This window comes from Varanus komodoensis, unplaced genomic scaffold (genome assembly GCF_004798865.1).
Source record: "Varanus komodoensis strain SLA01 unplaced genomic scaffold, ASM479886v1 scaffold7_1, whole genome shotgun sequence".
NCBI lineage: Eukaryota > Metazoa > Chordata > Lepidosauria > Squamata > Varanidae > Varanus > Varanus komodoensis.
Window position 1 is genome coordinate 18,235,222 of NW_025336479.1, and position 24,340 is coordinate 18,259,561.

At 38.2% G+C, this 24,340-nt stretch overlaps 1 protein-coding gene across 1 annotated transcript in view; it reads right to left on the bottom strand.

Moving 5' to 3' along the window:
* SLIT3 (slit guidance ligand 3) overlaps positions 1-24,340 on the bottom strand; it is a 524,682-nt gene that overhangs the window by 147,531 nt on the left and 352,811 nt on the right. The window contains exons 12-14 of the mRNA XM_044453633.1: positions 23,576-23,647; positions 10,131-10,274; positions 6,716-6,879 (exon numbers count right to left, since the gene is read on the bottom strand). Coding sequence (XP_044309568.1) covers positions 6,716-6,879; positions 10,131-10,274; positions 23,576-23,647 — 380 coding nt within the window. The remainder of the gene's footprint in view (positions 1-6,715; positions 6,880-10,130; positions 10,275-23,575; positions 23,648-24,340) is intronic.

Sequence of the window (24,340 nt, forward strand, 5' to 3'; positions counted from 1 at the left end):
CCCTTTAAAATACCTCTTCTTAAAATAACAATGGTACAGCAAGGAACTAATATATTGTATTTTGATATATGGAGTTTCATCACTGCTGTTTTGTAGAATAGAATCTATAATATTGAGTTCTTTCTTGGTTGACATATAACTAAACACTGATTAGGAATGCACTCTTATGCTGAACTTCCTAGTCTTCTTCACGTGTTGTCAGTCCCAATGTTTCCAAATTTTTCACCCAGCATCAATGAAGCACCAGGAAATTGGTGCCAATGCACATCACTTAGTATTTTCCAAAATTTTGCTAGAAACGAGGAAGCTTAGGCAGACTGCTTTTAAACGCAGTACAGTTCATTTCAGGTCCATGTTCTACTTAGCAGACTTTCCTTGCTTTGTATCTGTCATTCGGTCTCAGGAAAAAACAATCATAGCAGCTATGAGCTTGATTTCAAAGTACCAACTTGGTACAAATGTGTTGGATTACAACAGGGTTGACTGGGGAGTGCTGAGAGTTGTAGCCCAACAGATCACCGGCATGGGAATGGTTGCACTAGATTTTCCAGAAGTGAGAATAGTCTTAACATTCAGTTCCACTCCAATAATGCACATCCCCATGAACCAATACAATAAAAGCTAACAAAACTCCTGTAAGAAGGCTAATTCATACTTGGCTGTCGCTAAAAATAGTTTCCATCTTGTGGGGGCGTCACATGGGAGACAAGATTGAAACATCGGGTGTTGCATATGGGCTGGCACTGCTACATAAGCCATGGAATCTACATGGTAGGACCCAATCTACATGCCGGCAACGTCATGTATTTTGCAACACTTGCAAAACAAAATTAACCCCTTATGCAAATAATGAGTTAAGACAAACGGATCACTTAATAGATGCAGTAGAGTCATCAGAAAGACAAATCTGATATGAAAGGAATATGAATGGATAGAAGGGCTCTGAGGTCACAGTTACCTTTTACAAATCATTTCAATATTGGAGTGCTTTCCTTTTATCTCTAGTCAGTGCTCTTCTGAACCAAATGCTTGCAGGTTCTCAGGACAAATATATGGGGCAAACAAGACATGCTTGCATGTCAATACTGACTTCTCCCCTACATATCAGCGGTCGTTAAGCAGCAAGACAGTCATGTGTGAAGCAGTTCATAGTTAACGAGAGGTATACTTAAAGGACACTCTAATTCATACCCCAACAGGACTTTTTACAAAACTTGTGACCCTCTAAATATTTTTGCCTACATCCCATAAGATGTGGTTAGCATGGCCAATGGTGAGGGGCACTGGGAATGGGAGGCCAAAACACTTGGAAGGCCACAAGCTGCCCACTCCAGCTTGCTCTCCTAAGAATGTAATGGATCAAAAGGCACATGTTCCCACAGTGACCAACCAGATGCTTATGGGAGATGCAGGTAAATATGCATAGGATTATAGTTGTCATCTACTTTTGCCCAGTAATCCTGGAAAATGTTGTTCTAGGTAGCTTTAAACAGTGAACACCAGGGCTGTTGGGGAAAAACCATGATAGTTAAACTGGTATCAAACTGGTTCAAGCTGAGGTGTTCTGATCTTATGGTGCATGAAGAAAACACCTCATCATAAGAAAACTGAATGCTTAGGACTTGCACTAGATGTTACATTTTTAGGTTTATTTTCAATTCATATTATTTTTATTTGTCCTGAAATAACAGTGGGTTGCCTTTATGCTTAGCTGCATTTCCTTTACATTATTTTATACAGAAAGGCAAAATCATTCTGTCATTTTGACAAGCCTGTACGAAAACAGACAATCACTACCAATAAGACTGTTGCTAAATTGCCACTGTGTGTAACTTTTGTTACAGCTGACTGTTTTTCAATTAGGTAGCAAGTACAGTGGATTTTAATTTTTTTTTTTGGGGGGGGGAGAGGTTGCCTGTCTCCATTCAGCACATACTCAAGTGGTGGAACAAAAAACAGATGATGCACTTGACACCACTTTGGACTTGGTATCAAGATGCAGTTACTGAGAACTCAAGAAGACATGCAACATACTGCAGAGACCTGCTTTGTTCTATAAATGCTTTTGACAGCTACTGATAAGTGGGAGCTAGGGTACTCTGACACAAAGAATTCTGCTGTAATCCTAGAAGTTACAGGAAAGTGTCACTAAATATGCAAGTGCTTAGTCATCAGTCTTCCATATTTGCACCAATACTGTTTAGATTGACTTACTCAGAGGCAGTATCTGACACAGAGGTGCCTGCTGGCAGATGGTTCATTGTCTTACTTCATTGTTAGTTGTGTTACTGGTGTGTATGACAGCTATCTTGCCTTGTAACAGCTAATTAAATCAGTTAAACAGAACAAGAATCAAAGGCCACGGATACTGAGCAAATGCATTTGGTTATCAGAGCTTCAAATGGGAAACAAATTCATATTGTTACGGTAGCAGAGGGCAAAGCTCCAGTGACTTTGTTTCCTTTAAACATTCTTTTGTTAACAAGGATAGGACAGAATGTGGATAGATCAATCAACTGCTAGTCTAATGTGGTAAAAGGAGGGGAGGAAAAAGAAAGAGAGAGAGAGAGATTTCACAGAGTGAAGCAGTATTTTTCATGCCAATGGCAGCATGCGCTGTAGAGCAGCTCACTAATCAAAGAGCCCTGCCAATTCCAAAGTGATGCCCGGCTATCACTGAGCAAGTACAATCTGCTGCTGGATTCCTTGATTTCCCCTTAGAAAACAAAGCTGTACAGCAGTTATCTTAATCAAAATAAGCCAAGCAGACCAGCTTGCTGAGGAGAAAAACCTCTGGTGAAACAGAGCAGGCAAGTCTCGCTGGATGCTTGCTCCCATTGAGCGAGTTCAGCTGAAGACTGCTGTGCCATTTTATAGCTGCTAGCAAAAATGACAGAATATCCCCTCTCTCTTTCTTGAACACATGGGATAACACATGCTCATTTATCTTGAACACACAGCAGGGCTGTTGCTAGGAAAATGTGCCCTCATCCAACATTCTCCTTCAGTCCTAAAACTGTCCACACATAAAGCCCATTCTATACAGTTTAATGATTTGCAGAGTAGCCTTACTTCACAGTGCAGTGTCAAGCAGTATGGGAATTTTACATCAAACAGCAGAATTTGATTTTCTTTCCCTGAAGATGGGAGAGAAAAATACTACATATTCTGCAAATTAAGCCAATCATGAAAATATGTCATATTAATATCCTACCACCTTTTCCCTTGCTATATCTTATGAAACAACAAACTTCCAAGAAAATTTCGCTATGAAAACATTAATTTTAAGGTTAGCTTCACGTATTACATTTCAGGTGTATACTGATACAAGAAAGATGTGTTTGCAGACAAATGCACTGTGTTCTATTGGTTTAAATCCTATGGTAAACTTATGACATACCCAAGCTTAGAACCACCACTATACACAACGTTAACAATATATTTTTTGCAGTTAGTTTATCATAATTTCCTACTTGTGCTATGTATCCTTAGGCAGCAATCCTATATGAATTTACCTGGATATAAACTGTGTTGAAGTTAATGACACTCGATCATAATGATTTCAGCTGTAAATCTGAAGATTTGGCTTGTAATTTCCACTCACCAAAACTTAAGTATCATGGTGGAAAAAAGAGGAAATAGCATCATTCACCAGAAATGTTGATGGATAATTATGCTGGGGCTAAGAAGCCTTCATCTATACTCAGGATCAGCTCCAGGGCAACCTCCTGGCTCTTCCCATCTAATCTAAGAAGAAAACCTTAGAAAATTCTGTCTTACTCTTTCACTTACTCATAGTCTGTAGAACAAGAATATAAATCTGAGCCCTTTTAATAATTAAAACTTATATGTGAAACTCTTATTAAAAATAATACATTGACCCCTAAGCATAAATTAAACATTTTGTTCTCAGGAAAGCTGTCTTATGCTGTCTAAATTTATGAAGGAATTTAATTAACTTAACAACACCAAAGGACTTTTCTTCTGGGTCTCAAAGCCCCCAAAGTACAAATCAATACTATATTTTAATTTCCTCACCATCTCTTGGAAATGATGAAAGTAATGGCCACTAAAATAAAGGCAGCTTTCTGAGGTTTTTCTCAACATAGTGATTATTTGTGATTGGTAGAGAAACAGTTCTATTCCACATGCTTTCCTCTTAGAAATATTCAGAGAAGTTCACCAGCAAACCATTGATGCTTTTCATCAACAGAGGGAGATAACTTTCTATTGTGTAAAGGCTATGCAAATTAATTTGAAAAAAGTTTCAATTCTCAAAGGTGTAAGATTTTTCTAAATTGATATGGAAAATAAAATAGAAAGAATGAGAGAAAATTCAAAGTCATGCAAACCGAGCTTTAGTGTTTCAATGAGACTTTCCCTCCCCTCCCCCTGTACATTTCTGTGCACTTCCAATCTGAGTTGTGTAACCCTCTGCTGGATCAAAGACACACCATGAATCAAATGAGACGGTTGCACTGTAAATTAAACTATGTAAATGTCAATTAATACTTTGCAAGCATAACTCACATTTATGTACAAATTATATTTGAGAGCCAGTGTGGTGTAGTGGTTAAGAGCATGGGACTGGGACTCAGACGATCTGGGTTCTAGTCCCCGCTCAGCCATGGAGCCAACTGGGTGACTTTGGGCCAGTCACAGACTCTCAGCCCAACCTACCTCACAGGGTTGTTGTTGTGGGGATAAGATGGAAGAGGACAATGATGTAAGCTGCCTTGAGCCCTTTGTAGGAAAAGGGCAGAATATAATCGGAAAATAAATAAAATAAATTAATAAATATTGCTTTTACGGTACTGATAAAAAAAACTTATGAATGATGGTGTATTGAGGAGAAGAAGGAACACAGTTCATCATAGTCCATTTAAGAGGGAAAAAGTAATTATGCTCGCTTTTATGTGAAAGTATTGCAAGATGACAGTGATTTTTTTCTTCTCAATCCACTTAATGATTTTCTGTCATATAAAAAATCCTGAAATATTTGCCTGAAATAAGCACCATACTGCTACATGTAGAAAGCATGTTTGTGTAAGGAATTTACAATAAGAGCAAGCAGATGAAGACAATACTTGACTTCTTAAAACAATATTGTTTTGCTCATGCTAGCAAGATGCATCACTTTGGATCAGCTATAGGGCCATAGATACAATGGGCAATAAAATGCTTAGCTAATAACGCTGGTCAATTTTAACTGTGCCAGTTTTAACTGGTGTTATTGGGATGCTTAGAGTCGTCAAGTCTTAGCCAACATGCAGTGATTGTATAGAAGATCATAACCACTGCTTTTCTCCACTGTTTTGCAGCACAAAGGCTCATTGATTAGATGCCATCTATATGATACGGTCCCTGGGAAAACACGATGCTTACAGAAGAGAAGCCAAACAATTTCTGTAATGATGGTGGTGTGGAATGGAGTAACAGGCCAACTTGTGGGGATATGTTTTGTCCTTGCCTCCCCATGTCTTTCAGTGTGTTAACCCATGCACTGCCAACACCTTATGGAAAGAATAGAAATAGCTTTTCTTCTGCCAGTTATTGAGTTAAACAGATTTATCACTCTGAGTTTTCAGAAGGCAATTTTAAAACTAGTATATATAAAGGTGTGTGCAATATGTATCGAATTTGCTTTTGCTGTTTATTGTTCATTTTACAAATGTAATTCTGTGTATTTTCTTCTACAGACTCTTCGAAAGAATATGACTAAAATCCATTGGTTTAATTAAACTAAGTTAGATTTTTCAAGCACATTTAAACATGTTTTCTCTCTGTAGGTTTGTTACGGGCTTCATAATGCTCCATTATGGCAGACACAACCAGACATCAACACAAGCAGTTTTACTGAGTGCCAGGCAGAGTGCAGTTTGCATTTGTAGGCTTCTTCTGACAAATGAGTCATGAGACTTGTTTGGGCCTGTGAAAAGCTTTTCCTCCATTAATTTTTCTGCTTCTCCTAATGGCTGGGGACTGTGAAGGTTATTTTGTAGCACCTCCATGCAAACACACAACATGTTAGTTTTTATGCAGCAGCAAACCTGCAGCAAGACCGTCCCCAGCTGACTTGCCTATCTTTTGCTCCTTTCTATCTCCTTGCTCCCCCAACATCCTGAAGCATCATGCTCAAAACAGATTCAGAAACGAGGCCTCAGAAACAATCTTCACATGTACGACAAGCAGGGATATTCAGCACTGCAATGTCAGCTGTGAATCTATGACGTAACTACAACTAGCTTGCAACATGCTTTCAGCCACTGGCAGAAAAGTTCTCCTGACATACCCTTTCTTTGGCCTAGAAAGAATTTTTTAAATTAGTGAATTAAGTAAACAACTCTGGATTTGACTGAAGAACATTTTTTTTTTCATCTTTCTGCATCTCTGCAATATTTGGCACTAGGCATCATTTGCACCTTAACTCTTTTTAAAAGCACCATATAGCACTGCATTCTTCTAAAATTACATCCTCTCTTTTAACTAAAATAAGTAAATAAATCTCAAGACAACCTAAAGGTTTGCTTCTCTTTTAATGCAAAAGGTAAATAGGTTTTCTGGAGAGTTAATCCAATTCCTCAAATTTAATTTCAGAAAGATGCTACATAATATCCATTACAGCAAACACTGTCCTACAGATTTGATTAGCAGGCTCTGCGGACTTGCTTATTTTTGAACTGAAAGTGCAGTACAGTCTGGATAAATGAATTACCTGAGCAACGGAACTTCTTGCTCTTGATCTGGCTGATTCGTTTGTTGGCAAGGCGACGTGGGCTGCTGCATCGAGCACCGCTGGTTTCTATTGGATTATCTTGCAGGTAATCAGCCAGCCACTTCAAATGGCAGTCGCACACAAATGGATTCTGAGCTAAATGCCTGCAAGAGGGATGGGATGTTTCACCAGAAGTGACCTGTGACACTGTGCTCCATCAATGTTTCTTACAAACACAAAATTGAAGAGTAGAGTAATTGAATCAGCTTCCCATGCACCAGGCCTGGCGGAAGCTGCATGGAGCTTCACTTGAATGGAAGACATTTTGTGAGCCATATTTATTTATTTATTTAAGCTAATTAATTCTGCAGTTAGCCTTTTCAAGAGGAAACAAAAAATAATACAGTAAATCCTACTTACAAGGGGCACATATCTTCTGTCTACAAAGCTACCTCTTTTTTTTCCAGTAGAAAGCCGGATACACATTTCAGTCAAATGCTTCTAATTAGAAATATATTGTTGAGAAGAATTACCCCCCAGAAAAATAAAGCTTTCTAGAGATCAGACTGAGAATATGTAAACTCATATACTCTACCTCAGAAGACTCTAGTGGAATCAGAGGTCTCCTTTCAAGAATGCAATGGAAGTCTAAATATATTGGTCAGAATCAATAGAATCTTACCTAAAATGCATGGACGCTTAAGCGTTAATTTTAACTTTTCCAACAATATTGGTCATGAAAACAAAACCAGACTAATACACCTACAAAGTCAGTATTTATTAGAAACTCATCCTGCCATACCCAAGGACGAAGTTGATTTATATATAATCCGTGGAAAAAATGTTCTATCCTGTAACTAGGGCTGTTCTTAATTTCATATACAGAATGAATAAAAAAAGGGGAAACATGATTTATTTATTATATTTCTAAGAGCATAAAAGATTATAATGATTTGCCATATAAAACTACACCAAAAGGTACAGCACGTCTTACAATTATTTTATTCAACTTGGCTAATTATTTGTGACAACATTAACTACTATTTGCTATTTTCCATTACTGTTTCATTGGCTAGTAGTAATTTTCTGTAACTTATGAAATGTATGTTTGAATGATCCTACTATACCCAAAACATCAAAATAAAGTTATATAAACAAATGAAGCATCACAAGGTAATTGCACAGAAAAACGAAAACACAAAACCATCCTCTGTTTTATGGCAGCCATTGATCCATCAGCAAGCTGTTGTCACGCACCAGCTTCTCATATGATTGGTTTGCCTCCTATGTTTGTCTGCAGAGTGTGAAGAAACTACATTGGGCTATAAGGCAAGTTAGAACACAAAATACCAGCTGCCATTTTGCAGAAGTTTCAAGTGGTTACTCTGTGGTAACTGCTCCATACAAAGTGTCATTTTATGCAACTAATCATAAGTTTAGATGGATTGGATAACATAGAGTATGGCTACATGCTAAGAATTTGAACAATACAAGCTGTGAGGGAACAGGAAGGGAGACAAAGAGGCAAATCAGCCCAAAGACCCATCTTTTGACCTTACTAAATTCTTCCTAATAATAGTTTAACTAAAAACATATCTGATGGAGCCAAGCAGCCTAGCTTACTTTTAAGAAAGACGTTCTCACACTATTGCGATGAATGGCTATCCAAGAAACTGTCAAAAATGGTATATACAACATATCTAATAAAATAAAACAATTTTGACTCTTCTCTTAATCCTTATAACTTGATACCATCTTTCATTGTAAGACACAAAAGAAAACAAAAATATATCAAATTGATATTTGGAAAAATAATATTTTAACAAAGACTCCATGGCCAAAAATGGTATAATGATATGCCATGTTTACTTGGTAAGAATGGGAGTGTAATTTTACATTAAATTTCATTATCCATGAGATATGCAGCTTTTGGTAAGGACTGTTACTGATTGATACTGAATACTTCGGTCATATAAAACCATTGAGCAAACATTTCTAAGGGAATGTAGTTTAAGACAAAGATGCAAGAAAATGATATAGAAGTATAAAACCAGATTCTGATGTTTAGAAGGAACTTTGTTCCTGGTTTTGGAACCCATTGCTTAATTACTTGAGGCTAAATCCAGTATAATGTGAGCGGACCTCTGCTTAAGCAATGGGAATTTGCTTCCCCTCCTGTGCTTTACAGTTCTGTCTAATCTATTTCACAGGGATGTTGTAAGGATTAAAAAATGGAGAGGAGGAGGACCAAGTAAGTGTCTTGGGTCCTTGCAGGAAGAATTAAAAGAGGATAAAAATAAAATAAGAAAATCTTATCAAGACGGTCCTCTAACCCTCCAGAGCAGATCTGAGGAGGCACTCAGAAAGGCAGAGGAATCTGATCTGCCAGTTGTGTTCATTCCACTGGCAGGAGGACACTGTTGGACACAGCAGCAAAGAAATCAGGGAGGTGAGCTCTGCCAAGGAGGATTTTCTCCTTTATGCCCCAGTTCCATCTCTGGTGCCTAACCTAAACCTTGGCTCTCCAAAATTAAATTGGGTTTTCTTCAGACTACCAATTTTCTATGCAACAGGAGTGCATTGCACATGCAACATAGGAAGTGATCATATGATTCCTCATGCTACTGCCTGGAGGAGAGTGAGGCTCACCCGCCACTGCAGCAATACAACAGACTTGCTTAGCTGTATCCTGGAGCAAATCACTTTTCAACAGCAGGGTTAGCCATGTCAGCAAGAACAGCCACAGACGGCTACTATAAAGCATCAGGGCTCTCTACTATGACCAGAAATTCCTAAAAGGGCCACTGCCAAGAGAAAACACTCTCTCGTATTATGTTACAGTGAAATGTGACTGTATTACGGTGATTCTGATTGTATCACTGACAGCTACATACACACTGTCCTCCAATTCTCCAGTTGTCTTGAGTCAGGAAGGGAAGTCAAATACTATATGCTTATAGTGCAATCCTACAGACTTCTACTCAAAAGCAAGTCTCATTGCATTCAGTGGGGCTTATTTCCAAGAAAGTGGATACAGGATTGTTGCCTTAATCTTTGTTTTCAAAAAGTTATTGCCAGGTATTTCTCCATTATTCTTTTACCCTCTCTCCCTCTTTTCTTTCAGTCCTTCCTACTATTTTTATATCTGTTGCACCCAACATGCTTTTCTTCCATTCCCTTCGCTATACTGCAAGCCATCAGTACCTCAATATCCATGGAATGGAATTGCTTCAGATTCAGTAATGTACTGGGTCTCTTTCTCAGGCACACAGCAGACATAATGTTGTTTCAGACTCAGGATTAAGAGGTTGAGAAAGGATCATAGGATGAAGTATGTCCATCTGTAAAAACATCTATAGGAAACAAATACTAGGCGAACCGCTAGAACCCATATATTAAATTCTTGAATACTCACAGAGTTTGAATGGATTGCAGAGGTGTGAAAAGCCCTTTGCTGATAGTCTGCAGTTTATTGTCATAGAGAGATAACAGATTGAGATTATGCAGATCTTGAAATGTGTTTACCCTCAGGCAGTTGATCTTGTTGGCATTGAGAAGCCTGTAAACAAAAAGAAGAGATTTTAAATACAAGCATTCTCCAGGGCCAAATAAAGCAAGACTGAAACTGATTAACCTCAGAAAAAATCATAGACAAAGCAAGGAATAGTTTGTATCTTTAGCCTTTTTGCTTATATATTTATAAAATTATTTATTAGTCATCATTTGGACCAAAAATCCCCCTGAGGAGACAGAAAAACAAAACCAGGTAAGAAGAAATCTTTTAAAAATAGAGAGCAGAATTACATTCAAAGCCACTCAGTCCTCATGTACAATAAATAATTTCCTAACGCTAAACAGGGCAGGAGCCACTCTAACATCCCCAGGCAGAGAGGGAGTTACACAATTAGAGAGCAGCCACAAAAAGGCCCTGTCCCATGTGTTCACCAGTCCAGCCTCTTATTGGAAGACCATGTGAAAGGCCTCTGAAATAGATCTTAAACCACAGGCAGGTTCTTACAGGAGAAGTAGGTTATTCAGATATCCCGTAAGGGCAGGGTGTGATCCTTTTGTATCCTGAGGGCCCAATTTAACTCTGAGGGCCATATTCTAAGAGCCAAAGGCAAAAAAAAAAACAAAAAAAAAAAACAAAAAAAAAAACCACCACCCTGCACATGTTAGTTTAAAGCTCTTACTGCCAGGAACTAAGCATGAGCAGAAGCCTATTAGAAATTACCTTCTTCATCAACTTGCATAAAAGTCAGGTTCACTTGTTGGAAGAAAGATTTGGGGAGTATGGTAACTGGAATATGTTCATCTGGGGAACCCTGGGAAGCCAGATTAAGGTCCCAGGCATGCCAGATTTGACCCTGCTGTTCTAGAACACCAAAATCATTTTGCTCAGACATGCCGTGTGGTCAATGCAGCTGCTATAATATGGTCAGCAAAGCAAATACCATATCGTAACCTGGCTGCTGCAGTTTGCATTAACTACAATTTCTGGACATTCTCCAAGGGCAGCCCTACACTGAATAAATTGTAGTGGTCCTAATAGAAGGGGATTATGGAATTGATCACTGTGGTCAGATCTGTCTTCTCTGGGAAGGAGTACAACTGTTACACTAAATAAAGCTGGACAAAATCAGTCCCAGTCACAGCAGCCACCTGATGCTCCATGACAATGTGTGAACTTGATCATTCAGGGGAAGTGCAAAGTCCTTCAGCAACCTAATGTAAATGTTAAGAAGCAGAGGACAAAATAAAGCCTTGAGGAATGGTTGGTTGCTCGGCAGTGCCTTGTGTGTGTGTCCAGCTAGACAGCACCAGAATTACTCAAAACCATGCTGGCCAACTTCCCAGGATGATATTATGGTTGATAGTATGGAATTCACTGAGAAATCCATCAGACCTAACAGGGACACATGCCCTCTGTCTAGTTTTGGATGTCAGTCATCTATCAAGGATAGCAAGGCTGTCTGTGATGGGAAAGAATCCAAATAGTTAGGTTCTTCTTTCTCAAATCCTTGGAGTTAAATTGCCATCACTTGTCTTATGAACTTTATGAGAAAAGGAATGTTGGTGAATATTATTATTGATTATATAGGGTGGTACGATCCAAAGACTGTTTTCAAATGGTGGTCTCTTTCTCTCTTATAAAGAGCTGCGATATTGCAATGTCTAAAAGAAGCATTTCCAACAAACAACAGCAGTCTGCTTCTAACAGCATTTAATAAGAAGAATAGTCAAGACCCCCACCTCCGCATGCGAAAAGAAGAGAAGAGATTAGCTTTACCCTCCAAGCAATTTATCCATTTACTTAGGCTGAACATGATGAAACTCCTTACTGAGAAGTCACAGAACTTTCCCTCAATGCAGAGTCCACTTTGGAATGGATACAAATCTTTGAATCAGTAAAGTATAGCAGGTTGCCAAGAGCTTCTGCTTGCTATTCCAGGGCTTCCTGTATAACAAGCATTTTACTACCTGGAACCTTTCCACTGGCCAAGACTGTGCTGCCAGTGTGGCAACAGAAGAGACAGCTTCTTTGCTACTAACTCTGCCATGGAATAGGCCTTAAAATGGGCCCTAACTCATGTTTAGTCAACCTTCCTGAGTCTTCTTCCAGCAGTGCTGCAGCCATGTACCTGAGAAAACTAATGACATATAAATACTCAACAGAAAGACGCTCGGGCATTGCCAAAAGTGTCTTGTAGTACAGGTCTATACTAGAAGTGTATGGGCACTTAGAAAGCCTCCTTAATTAAATAGTAAATAAATATTCAGTAATTAAAAATAATAATCCTGTCAGCTAGTGATACAATAGCAAACAGGAAGGGTCACCCAAGGAAGAAGGGCCAAGGGTGGGATACCAGACTAAGATGCACCCACTGTCTGCAGGCGTAACGGTCACAATCAGCAAAAAGAGCATGGATCTTATTAATGGTGATGGGATGGAGAAACTTCTGAAAGGCAGCCCCTGGCCCCTAAATGGGTTGGGGCCAGGTTAACAGAGAAACACCTCTTCCTGTATATGCCTATTCAGGCCTTAAGATAATCTTCTGGAGTCCTTCTTAATGAGCCCCATCTACTGGAAGTAAGGAGTGTGGCAACTGGAAGAAGGGTCTTCTTGATTGTGGTACACATTTATGGAATCAGCTCTGCAAAGATGTATGCCTAGCTCCTACCCTTTTTTCTTTCCGGCACCAGATGAAAACTTTTTTTAATTTTTCAGGCATTTTAATAATTAAAATTAATTTTAATACTGTATTTTATTACTGCTGTGCCTATGTTACAATTTAACTATGGCAGCAGTATTTTAATGTTTGTGTTTTTATTATTTTATTGTAATAAATGTCTGTTCTTATACTTTCTTGACCTGTTAGCTGCCCAGACAGCCTTTGGACTATTGGGTGGCATAAAAATTAAACAAACAAACAAACAAATAAAGGCAGCTATTGAGAAACTGTGGTAGTTGAAGGTGACATTGATGGATGATCTCTTAACAAACAGTGGCAGTGACACTCAAGCTAACTCTGATTAATACTGCACAAAAGAAGAATGTGGTAATCTACTTCTTAATTTTCTTACTTCCAACACCCTAGGACAAACGATAAATATGTGGTGAGAGTCAGTGTGGTGTAGTGGTGAAGAGCATGGGACTGGGACTCAGATGATCTGGGTTCCAGTCCTCATTCAGCCATGGACCCAGCTGGGTGACTTTGGGCCAGCCATAGACTCTCAGCCCAACCTACCTCACAGGGTTGTTGTGGGGATAAGATGGAGGAGGAGAATGATGTAAGCTGCCTTGAGCCCTTTGTAGGAAAAAGGCAGGATATAAATAAAAAAATAAAAAATAAATTAAATAAATATGAATAGTACTATTGCTACTTACACTACTAGGTCAAAACCAAAAGGAAGTCTATTGGCCAACATACACAGAGGTGAAAGGAAAGTCTGATGCTGCACAACACGTACAACTGGGACATGGGATGTGAGAAGTATGAAAAAAGGCAAACTAGAAAGAATGAAACAAGAAGTGTTCATTGTAATGTTGTATTTGGTGTAAGTGAACTAACATGGACTGGAATGGGACATTTCCTAGCAGACAAACACGAATTGTGGAAATGAAAAACTCAAAAGAAATGGAGTTGCTCTAATATTAAGGCAAACATAGGAGTAAATGGCTATAATACAAAAGTGACTGAATAATGTCAATCAGAATTAGTGGAAAACCTATCAACATAACTACCATTCATATCTATGCTCCAGCAATAGATGCTGAAGAAATCAAAAACTTTTATGTGGGTGTTCAAGAGGAAATTGATAGCATACCAAAACAAGACAAACTGCTAAACCTAGGTGACTGGAATGCAAAAGCAGGAAACAAAACAGAATCAATTATTTTAAGAAAATTTGACCAAGGGTTAAGAAATGAAACAGGAAATAAAAAGATTATGTAATTGGAAGTAGAAGGTGGACAAGATGAGGGATAGACTTCTACAGGGACCATTGGCTGTTAATTTCAAATATCAGGGTCAAGCTAAAAAATATTACCAAGAGAAACATAGTGCCAACATACTTAAATTATTTAACAAGCCTGAAGAATTTAAAGTCCACATAAAGAACAGATTTGCATTGCTCAACTTAACTGACCATAAGCCAGAAGAACTGTAGACTGAAAACAAAGATATTATCAGAGAAGAATGCCAAGCTACAAGAAAGAAAAGGCCTATATGGATGAGGGAACAAACACTCACAGTTGTAAAGGACAGGTGAAAAGCGAAAGCGAAAGGTGACAGAAATAGGGCCAGGATGCTGAATGCAACTGTTTAGTGACTATCAGGTTGGGACAAAAAGAACTATTACAATGATAAGTGCATGAAAGGGGAGGGAAGGGAAGGGAGGGAAGGGAAGGGAAGAGAGCAGGAGCAACAAGAGAGCTCTTTCAGATGATTGAAGAAATCAAAGGGAAATTCAAACCTTGATTAGGAAAGCTAAAAGAAAAACAAAGGAACATATTATCTGACCAGGAGAAAATACAGAGGAGGTGAAAGAATGACAGACTTCTTTAGAGCAGAATCCTATGAAGAAGAACCTATACCAGTAGAAAGCCAAGTGAAAGCTGCTTTGAAAGCACTCACAAAGAATAAGGCACCTGGATAGGAGACCAATAGAAGTATTCCTGCAGAAAATGAATCAATCCAAACCCTAACAAAAAATTGTCAACAAATATGGAAAACAAAAAAATGGGCCACAGACTGGAAAGGTTCAATATATATTCCAATCCCTGATAAAGGAGTTACAAAAGAATGCAGCAACAAGAGGACCATCGCATTAATCTCCCGTGCATGCAAAGTTTTGCAATGAAGAATACTACCCTGTATGGAGAGAGAAATGCCGGACTCACAAGCTGAAAAGAAAGAGGCAGGAAAAGTCATATTGCAAATGTACTTTGGCTACTGGTGTGTACCAAAGAATTTCAGAAAAAGATCACTATATTTTACTGACTGCAGCAAAGCCTTTGTGTGTATCATGAGAAGCTATGGATGATCCCGAAAGAAAATGGGGGTGCCTCAGCGTTACTTGTATCACAAAGAGCTTCAGCTAGGACACAATATAGAGAAACAGAATGGTTTCCCATAGGCAAAGGCATCAGGACAGGGATGTATTTTATCTCCCTATCTGTTCAGTCTGTATGCTGATCACATCATAAGGAAAGCTGGATTAGAATCAGAGAAAAGAGCAAAAATTGGCAGAAGAACAAAAGCTAATTTAAGATATGCAGATTCCATTCTGCTGGCAGAAAGCAGAAATGATTTGAAATGACTCCTGATGAAAGAGAATTAAGAACGTACACAAAGTACAACTGAAGCTGATTATCAAGAAAACAAAAAACATGTCCACAGAAGAACTGAAGAACTTTCCTGTTAATAATGAGTTCTGAAATTGTAAAATATTTCATATACTTTGACTCAGTCATCTATAGAAAGGGAGACTGAAGCCAAGACATTTGAAGAAGACTGAGACTTGGAAGGGCAGCAATGAAGAAGCTAGAAAACATTATCAAGTGTAAGGATGTTTCACTAGAAACCAATGTCATGACCATCCAAATTCCCATTATTAAATTCCCAGTCAGAATGTATGGTTGTAAAAACTGGACAGCAAAGGAAGCTTATGGGAAGAACATTGATGTTTTCAATACATGGTGCTAGGGAAGAGCTTCATGAAACCCTGGGCAGAGAGATGAACCAGTGGGTTCTAGATCAAATCAAGGCAGAGATTTCCTTAGAAGCAAAAATGACAAAACTGAGGCTGTCATACTTTGGACACATCATGAAGAGCCAGAACTCACTGGCGAAGACAGTGAATCACATTAAGGAAGTCAAAGGCAGAGGATAAAATGAAAGAACAAATGTCAGGGATTGAATACATGAAGGGAGCCACAGTCTTGAACCTGGAAGAGCTGAATGGAGCTGCCATTTAGGAGATTTGCTGGGCTTTTGGGAGGGCTTTCATTCACAGGGTTTCCATAAGATGGAGACAATTTGATGCCACGTAACAACCACAAATGGTTCATAAGAATAGCATGGAACATCTGAGCCCAGGGACTCCATATTCTCCACCTGCATTTGGGACTCAAAGACCAAGGAAAAGTGTAAGGCATTGAGGGTATGCTGTAAGCAAGCATCATTTCTGACATTGCACAAAATCATGGCTGATCATGGGACACCTGCAAAGGCCTAAGCTTTATGTTTTCTGACTTTGTGGAGTTTGATTCAACATGAGACAGGTTTAACTTTGAATTAAAACTAGCAGGGTTCTTAATCTTTGAATCTCACTATTTTTGAGAAGGAAATTCATCATGATCATTTCCACCTTTTTCCTTAACATACAATTAAGTCATAAACAAACAAAACAAAAAGTAAAATAGGGGTTGATGGAGTCCTGTCAAGCAGTTATCCAACACTAGTATTTCTTGTTAGGTTTGTCTCTTCCTATGCGGTTTAGGGCTGAAATGCAGCTGGAGACGTTAGCCTGCCTCTTTCTGGCCTAAAAGTTGCTGGTCTCAATGTTCTTTCTTTCAGTCTTCTTTAGTGATGCTTTTAAATCACTGACTCTCCCTTTGATCTCCCTGATTTCTCTTTTCACTCCTATCTCATCACTCTCCTTCCAAGTCACCTCATAAAACATTCCTCTTCAGAATGTACTATAGCAGCTCCGCAAGGCTAAAAATGCATCCTGCAGTGGGACAAAGTGTTAAAGTGCTTCGCATGTCCCAAAAATAGGACCCAAATTTGTGTAGCAGCAAGTAGTTTGTCTTTCTGAGAAGTCACATGAGTATTGCATGGAGGATCATTGTATTTCTTCTGCAACACAGAACCCTGCTGCTAAAACAGGAATGCTGGCAAGCGTTCTAGCTTCAAAATGAATGAATCAGAATGTGCATGACATAACTTCACCAGCACATGCTGTCACAGATTTTAATGAGGCAGGAAAACTTTAATAACTTTGGTACCACTGCTCAAACATTAACCAAATCAATGACAGATTGCCTTCAACAAGCCCAAATAAAGTACCTCAGTAATTTTCAACAGGATTTGAAAGAGCTATATGATAAGCCTATCCAAGAATTGGAGGAAAAGGGGTAAATCTTTCATTGGTCAGTATTTTTTAATTGCCAAACCTGTGGCAATTTTAAGAGGATATATCTGAAATTTGGCATGTTTGTGAATCTTATCAAGTAGATATTGGATGCCAAGTTTCACACTATAAGCTTAACAAGTGCCATTTTTACAAATAATTGGATTTCTAGGCATGTGTGTGTAGGCTAGTACATGAATAATTAGTCTTAGTTCCTGCTCCACTTTAATCTTACAATTTGCTTCAGAGCCCTCTTTAAAAAGAAGAAATTCCATGGCAAATATGCAAGGGTTCTTTGAGATCAGTCAGTGGGTCAGTTGGTAAGGAATACTAAAGCAAACCTTGGGTTTATACACTCCTTGTCCCATATTTCTGTGCATATGAGGAATCTGAAAGCTTCCACCACATGTGAACTCAGGGAACTCTTGAACTTAGTTCAAACTTGATCTAGATCAAACTAGTGGGAGTTTAAGATGCTGGCTTTGTTTTAAAAAAGTATTTTGAGTTTAAACTAAGCTGAGTTCTTTGAGTTCAGATATAAAGGGAAAACTCTGATTTGTATAAAACTGGAAGCACATAATGCTACTCCATGGTTTACCTTAAGATTAAAAGGACCCAGTCAATTCTTGAAGTTAAGAATATGGAAGACTGTTGTGCTTGTTCATACCAAATTAACATGATATATATATTATGCTGCATTGCACGATCTTTTGCCATCTCTTTATAATAGGAAAACAATTATGAATTAACATTACATATCTCATAATGAATGTACACAAGAGTCCTGTAGCACAATGCTAAAGTCACATCTCATAAAAAATATGTCATACATAGTTTGCCAAAGCAATATCTGCTTCAGCTCAGTGCTTTTCAAGAATGTGCACTGAAGTGGAAAATAAATAGATTAGATAATCAAAAGCCTTTCTGCACAATTAATATTCTCATGATGAATTTCTTAATAAATATGAGGACAATTTCCAGTGTTTCATGTTTGAATAACATTCCAAGTTCCCAAAGCAGAAGGACTGAATGCACAGGCTAGAAGAGATACTGATGTAGCATTTGCCCTCACCAATATTTTAATTTTCTGATCAGAGATGAAAAGTGAGCAAACAACCTAAGAATAACTAGATTACTTCAAATTTTGAAGTGGTGCCTCATACACTTAATACACTTATGAAAATACAAGTTCCTGTCATAATTCGATAATTTGACAAATCTTTTATGTATACGGAAAATCTGAAAGACTATGAAAGAAAGAGTAGCACCGAACTTATACAAAAAGATGCCCTTTTCTCTTGCCTGTCCTATTATCATGATATCATTAACCACTCTTATACAATCAATAACCTATATGTTTCATATTTAATAAAGTAGATCATGAGTTACATCTATTATAAAAACAAGAATGAACAAGACTTCAAGAATAGTGCAGCATCAGAAATAAAAGCAGTATTGTGTAGCTGTTAGAACAGCCTTCCCCTCCTGGTTTTAATCTCAACTCAGCCATGGAACACATTGGAAATGCACTGTGAGATGGGTTTGGCTGAAAGTCATTATATTTTAGCCTCGGCTAACTCACATGGTTATTGTGAAGATAACAGGAAAGAACATCTGTGCCAGCTTGAGCTTCTTGGAAAGGGAGGGATAGAAAGGTAATTATACAAAGAAATTAGAGCATGAATTCTGTAAGCCATGATAAGTGTTGATAAACAGTGCTTTTGCTGAAGTCAGTGTTTCCAGTCTCTTAATGGGGGATGACGATCATTAGGAAGATCACCCTCATATTTACAATATAAAAACACACATTCAATATTGAAGGACAAGTATTTCCGGATATGATTTCACAGCATATTCCAAAACCAAATATAAAACAGAACTGCAATTTAAACTGTTATCATGCTATTTTAGCTGAAACATGAAAACAGGCACTAAGGGGTAACTAGTGGTCATTTCCCCATTGATATCTGATGTGAATGATGGTTTGGCTTGTATTCTCAGTACATTTCAAAGAGTTAGTCAGTACTTCCTTTCTGATAACCCCGGATCAGAAATGGAAGCAAGAAAGGTCACTGTTGCTTGTTTTGCTTTTGCGTTCAATATAAGGAACTATAATAGATTTAATTATAACAGGCAAGCAGACGCTACTCTCCCTCAAGGCATTAGTTTTTCTAAGAGAGAAGGGTAGCAAGAATTAACTGGAGCAAACACAGCTCGAGATGAAGTTGTACTCATAGGAGGTTAAGAAATTGTATGCAATTTATGTCAAGATAAGTCTGCATCCATGTAACAGTTATTTGTTAGCTGTTATGAAAATGTATCCTGTATTTAAAAAAAAAAAGCAATATATAGTTACAACACAGAAGGATCCTTGACCAACACATTTATGGCCATGCTGCTGATAAATGGCAAAGCCCTGGGCTTTTTGTTGTAGCTAAAAAGTTGAGTCTCAGCCAAACCACTTATGACTGTACTCCTGGAGCCTTGCAACCAAGGCTTCCCTGCACCTGCATTATACATTCCTTTTCAAGAATCATGGAGCCACTGCTCAAAAATGCCTAAGAGCTGTGGTACAGGTGGTAGTGTCTCCAGAATTCTCCTGGTGGTGATAAAGGAGGTCATTCTGGATACTATGGGTGGCACTGGCACTATCAGCTTGAATAGCTATCTTGCGTCACTAGTGCTGGAACTACAGGCGCAATAACAGAACTGGAGTCTTGCTTATGAGACCATTTTTGGACAATTGCTGTCAGCACTAATTGCAGTTGAGAGGATTTCTTTCATTCTTTCATCAATGTTGGTTGTTAAGTCATAATTATATTTATTGTAGGCACCGAAAAGTCAGGTTTGGGACTTGGTTGGGACTTGAGGTTCTAGCAGAGACTAATTGGTGGGTTGCAGGCTTTAGGAAAGCAAAGGACTGGGGGGAAGGTTTCATTTCCCCCCATACTCTGTTTGCAATAAGCTGGGAAATGTTTTGTTTTATCAACTCACAGATAATTCAATAATCCTTATTCCAAGACACTTCAAGCACAAGTAGTAAAGTGACTTTAAGTTATTCCAGACATAAGAAATAAAGATTAGCTCAAAATGCTGTGGAACAGCTTTAACACAGATTATGACTAGAGTTTATGTGAAACATGCACTTTTATACACAGATCATATGTGGAACAGTAACTGATAGTTGCCTATTACTAGAAAGTACACGCAAATTGAGCAAGGATTAATAAAAACTACACTTTGGTGTGCATGCTAGCCCATTGTATTGCACTAGCATTAGCTTTCATACCAGAATTATCAAGTGACAGTTCTGTATGAACTCATGCCCGCTGCTGCCAAAATCAGAAAAGCAGCAAGTAAGCTTAATAGAAGCGAACATGACTATGAACCAAATGTTGCACTGCACCACATTTCAACAGTATACATACATGAATAGTCCCCTGGAATAAAAACATGCGCACACACTATCTAGAACTTAGTATAGCAAGCACTTCAAGATGTATGGGGCTGAGAACATTTGTTCTGCATTCATGCATCCTTACCATAGTTTAGGGATCAGGAATATGATAAGGCTACTGGGAAACATTGTGGTTACTGGGAAGCAGCAAGTGAACTGCTTGGCAAGAGTCAAAAAAACCCGCACTTATCTTGCCTAGATTCTCCGGTCCACTGTGAGCAGCCTCCCTCCAGGTGCCGAAGCAGCACTTTGGGACAGCCATCACTGGTTCAGTGTCTCGGGCTGAGAGCCCTTTGATGAATTGGCATCAGTGCAAAGTGATCAGTACATCACTGCTCAAGAGGCACATTGGTGGGTCTGTCAGTGCTTGGTTATACTTAAAAAAAATATATGTTTGTAGGTGACATTCCACCCACCCTTTGTAGCAAGACCCTCAGGATAATGAGGTCTGACCAAAGGCCCCATCTTTTCCCCCATTCCCAAGACTTCAAGTGTCTGAGAAGGTAAAAAAGTGCTTCTCTATTTTCGCTAACATTTGCTTTTGGCAGCTGTTAGAAGCAGGGTTTTTCTCCTGGAAAAAGGGGACTAGGCAGAGATGGGCAGTGTAGTTCCAACATGAAAGTACACAGATTTTATTTAAAAAAATATGCACATTTAAGTTGACTTTTTTAACAGTAGTCAACCAATGGAAAGCCCTCCAATGTGCTGCTTGGGCACTTTGGAAGGACTGTCACTTGTTATGATCTCTCAGAAAAAAGGGTAAAGGGGATAAACCCTACAATGAGTGGAAAATGGTTTGTGGCAAGGTGAAAGAATGTCTATTGGTCCTGCCACCCATAAGATGGAGAAGTGGGGAACAAGCAGTAGTGAACCTGAGCATTTGTCAGGTGCACCATGTGTTGTAGAGACAACAAGCAATGGTTTAATTCCAGGGTGAGTTAATGTGATGTCCAAAGTTGTCTGGAATAACTGGATAAAAGTGCATGGCATGAATAATATAAACAATCATTACAGTCAGAACTAAATGCAATTAAGTGCCAGAATAATAGTAAAGGGGTAGTTTTCCATAAAATTCTACAAATGTATCTCAGGACCTTAAAAGGAGTGCTTCTGTTCAGAGCTCTGGCTAGCTTTGAATAATGCAATTTAGTGCAGGGATGGAAGAAAAGGGGAAACCCCCCCCCCTTTCCTCCTGTTTTGATAAAATCAGGTAGCAGATGATTTTAAAGATATCTACAGAGGATTTTAGGTAGCCACTGTGAAGATAGCAGCACTGTGCTAAATAGAAAAATATCTGCTATAAAATAACTTCTATTTTTGTTCTATGATTTGAGGAAGCGGCAATAGAGGGACTCAGGCTGCTGAATTTTAGCATTTTATCTTTATATAGTGAGCCATAGTATCAGGAAACCAGGGATAAAAGAGCATTGAACACTCTAATGTGATATAATGCTGTCCAACGAACAGTGCAATAGATAAGAACAAGCCATGGGATAACAGGGGTTGCTCATCCCTGTTTGGACATTACAGAAACAATCCTTGGATGTGGCATCCAAGGTTTGTTAATGGAAAGATGCATGGGCATTCTGCGTGTTGTAGGTTAATTAACCCACAGTTTGCTGGTGGATACCACTGTTACATCTGCTCAGTGTCATGATAATCCTCATGATAAACCTTAGAAATTACACTGTTTACTAGTACAGTATCAGACTTTTTTATCCTTTTGTCTCCAGACTAATAAGAACAAATTGAATTTACATCCTATTAAATTCGATCGACTCAGAGGGCACTTTTCCAAATGTCCAACAGCAAGTTCCAGACTAACACAAGGCTTTTGTAGCTCTCATTAGTGAGTTTGTCTCTATCAGCTCCTGATTTTATACTTAAGAATGTAATAAGTAACATATAAAATAAAATAAAACTGTACAACATGTAGCTACTTCAAAATCGGAAAAAAAATCAGGTGTAAGTTAAAAATGTAATGAAATAAACATTTAAAAACAGGGTGGCAGAAACAACATTCTTAGGAGTACTGTTCAACCATATATATCCAAACATAATTAATAAAAGATATCCATATGCTATAAAAATAACCCCTGTGTCAAACTCCATATGAAAAACTAATATAGGGCACTACTATATCCACTGAGTGAACTAGCTTAGTCTGAGTGGGCACTGGGCAGGTTATATAGGTGCAGATACTGTGTAGATACTGACTGCCAGGAGAATTTCATACCCAGAACAATATTCGTAGCCAAACAAGTGTTGCTATGTTCATATTATACTTGTGTTAAAACAACTGCACAAGTGCTTATTAAGCAAATCATGTTCAAAGCTATGTTATTGATGTACAAAGCCCTAAGCAACTTGAAGGTATTGTTCCTAACTTGGGCAAATGGAAAACATACAAAGGCAGGGAAATTGCCTTCTCAGAGTTGTAGGCCTTTTTTACATGCTAACATGCTTAGGATTGGAACCTTAATATATTTGCTGATGCGCAAGAGTCCATGGGTAACTTAAGTTCATTCGTTCATTCATTCATTCAAAACTTTTATATGCCATCCTATATGTATGACATCTCAGGGTGGCTTACATCCATAAAGAACATGTCAGTATTCACAAACAGGACCAATGAACTTCAACATCTGTATGAATTTTCTAAATACCATGTAACTAGTTATCATTTACTTTGCTGAAATTGGTAAAAACAGTAAAAAAAATCTACAAATCTTGATCATAACAAAGGAAACAAGGTTAATACTCACAGCAACTGCAGAGACACAAGCCCATCAAAGAGGCCTTTGGGAATCTCTGTGATCTTATTTCCATAAAGCACTCTGAAATATATGAAGAGGCAAAATAAGTGGCATCCACTACTTACAAAGAGTGTTCTATTTAGACATATTTATTTTGCCAACCAATCTCTCCATATCAAGATGTAGTTCACTTAAACATCCTGTTATCAGTAATAAGAGACTTCTAAATAAATTAAATGTACTGATTCAGGCTCTGGTGAAATTGTCATAAATGTCAGCATTTTCAGAAAATAGTATATGTCTTGGCATTCATTTTATGTTTGTCAAATATGCTCAGTTATGGACTCTTTGAAATGCAAAAAGTTTAAAGTTTGTTACAAGTTTGTGAATTCTCCAGTGATCTGAAATAAACCAGTAGACACACAAGCATCAAAAGGTCATGTTTGCTTCAGATCAATTTTTCTAATTTTTATCAGCAGTTGTGGGGTACCTGAATTTGGCTGTAACTCCTATTTTGTGCACCTTAGCCTCTCTAGCCTACAAACATGCATTCAAGAAAATGACGTAGTAATTTGAGGATATAAATACATGGTTAGTTGAAGTATAACACTGAAACATGCTTAGGTTTGTAAAGTGTCATAGACTACTCTTGTGATACTTAAACAAAACATTCTCCAAGTCTAAAGCCAAGTAAATACATGTGCTACCTCATGTAATATTAATTAGAAATGGGGAAAATATCTTTTTAGGAAAATAAGAGAAAGCAGTCTTGGC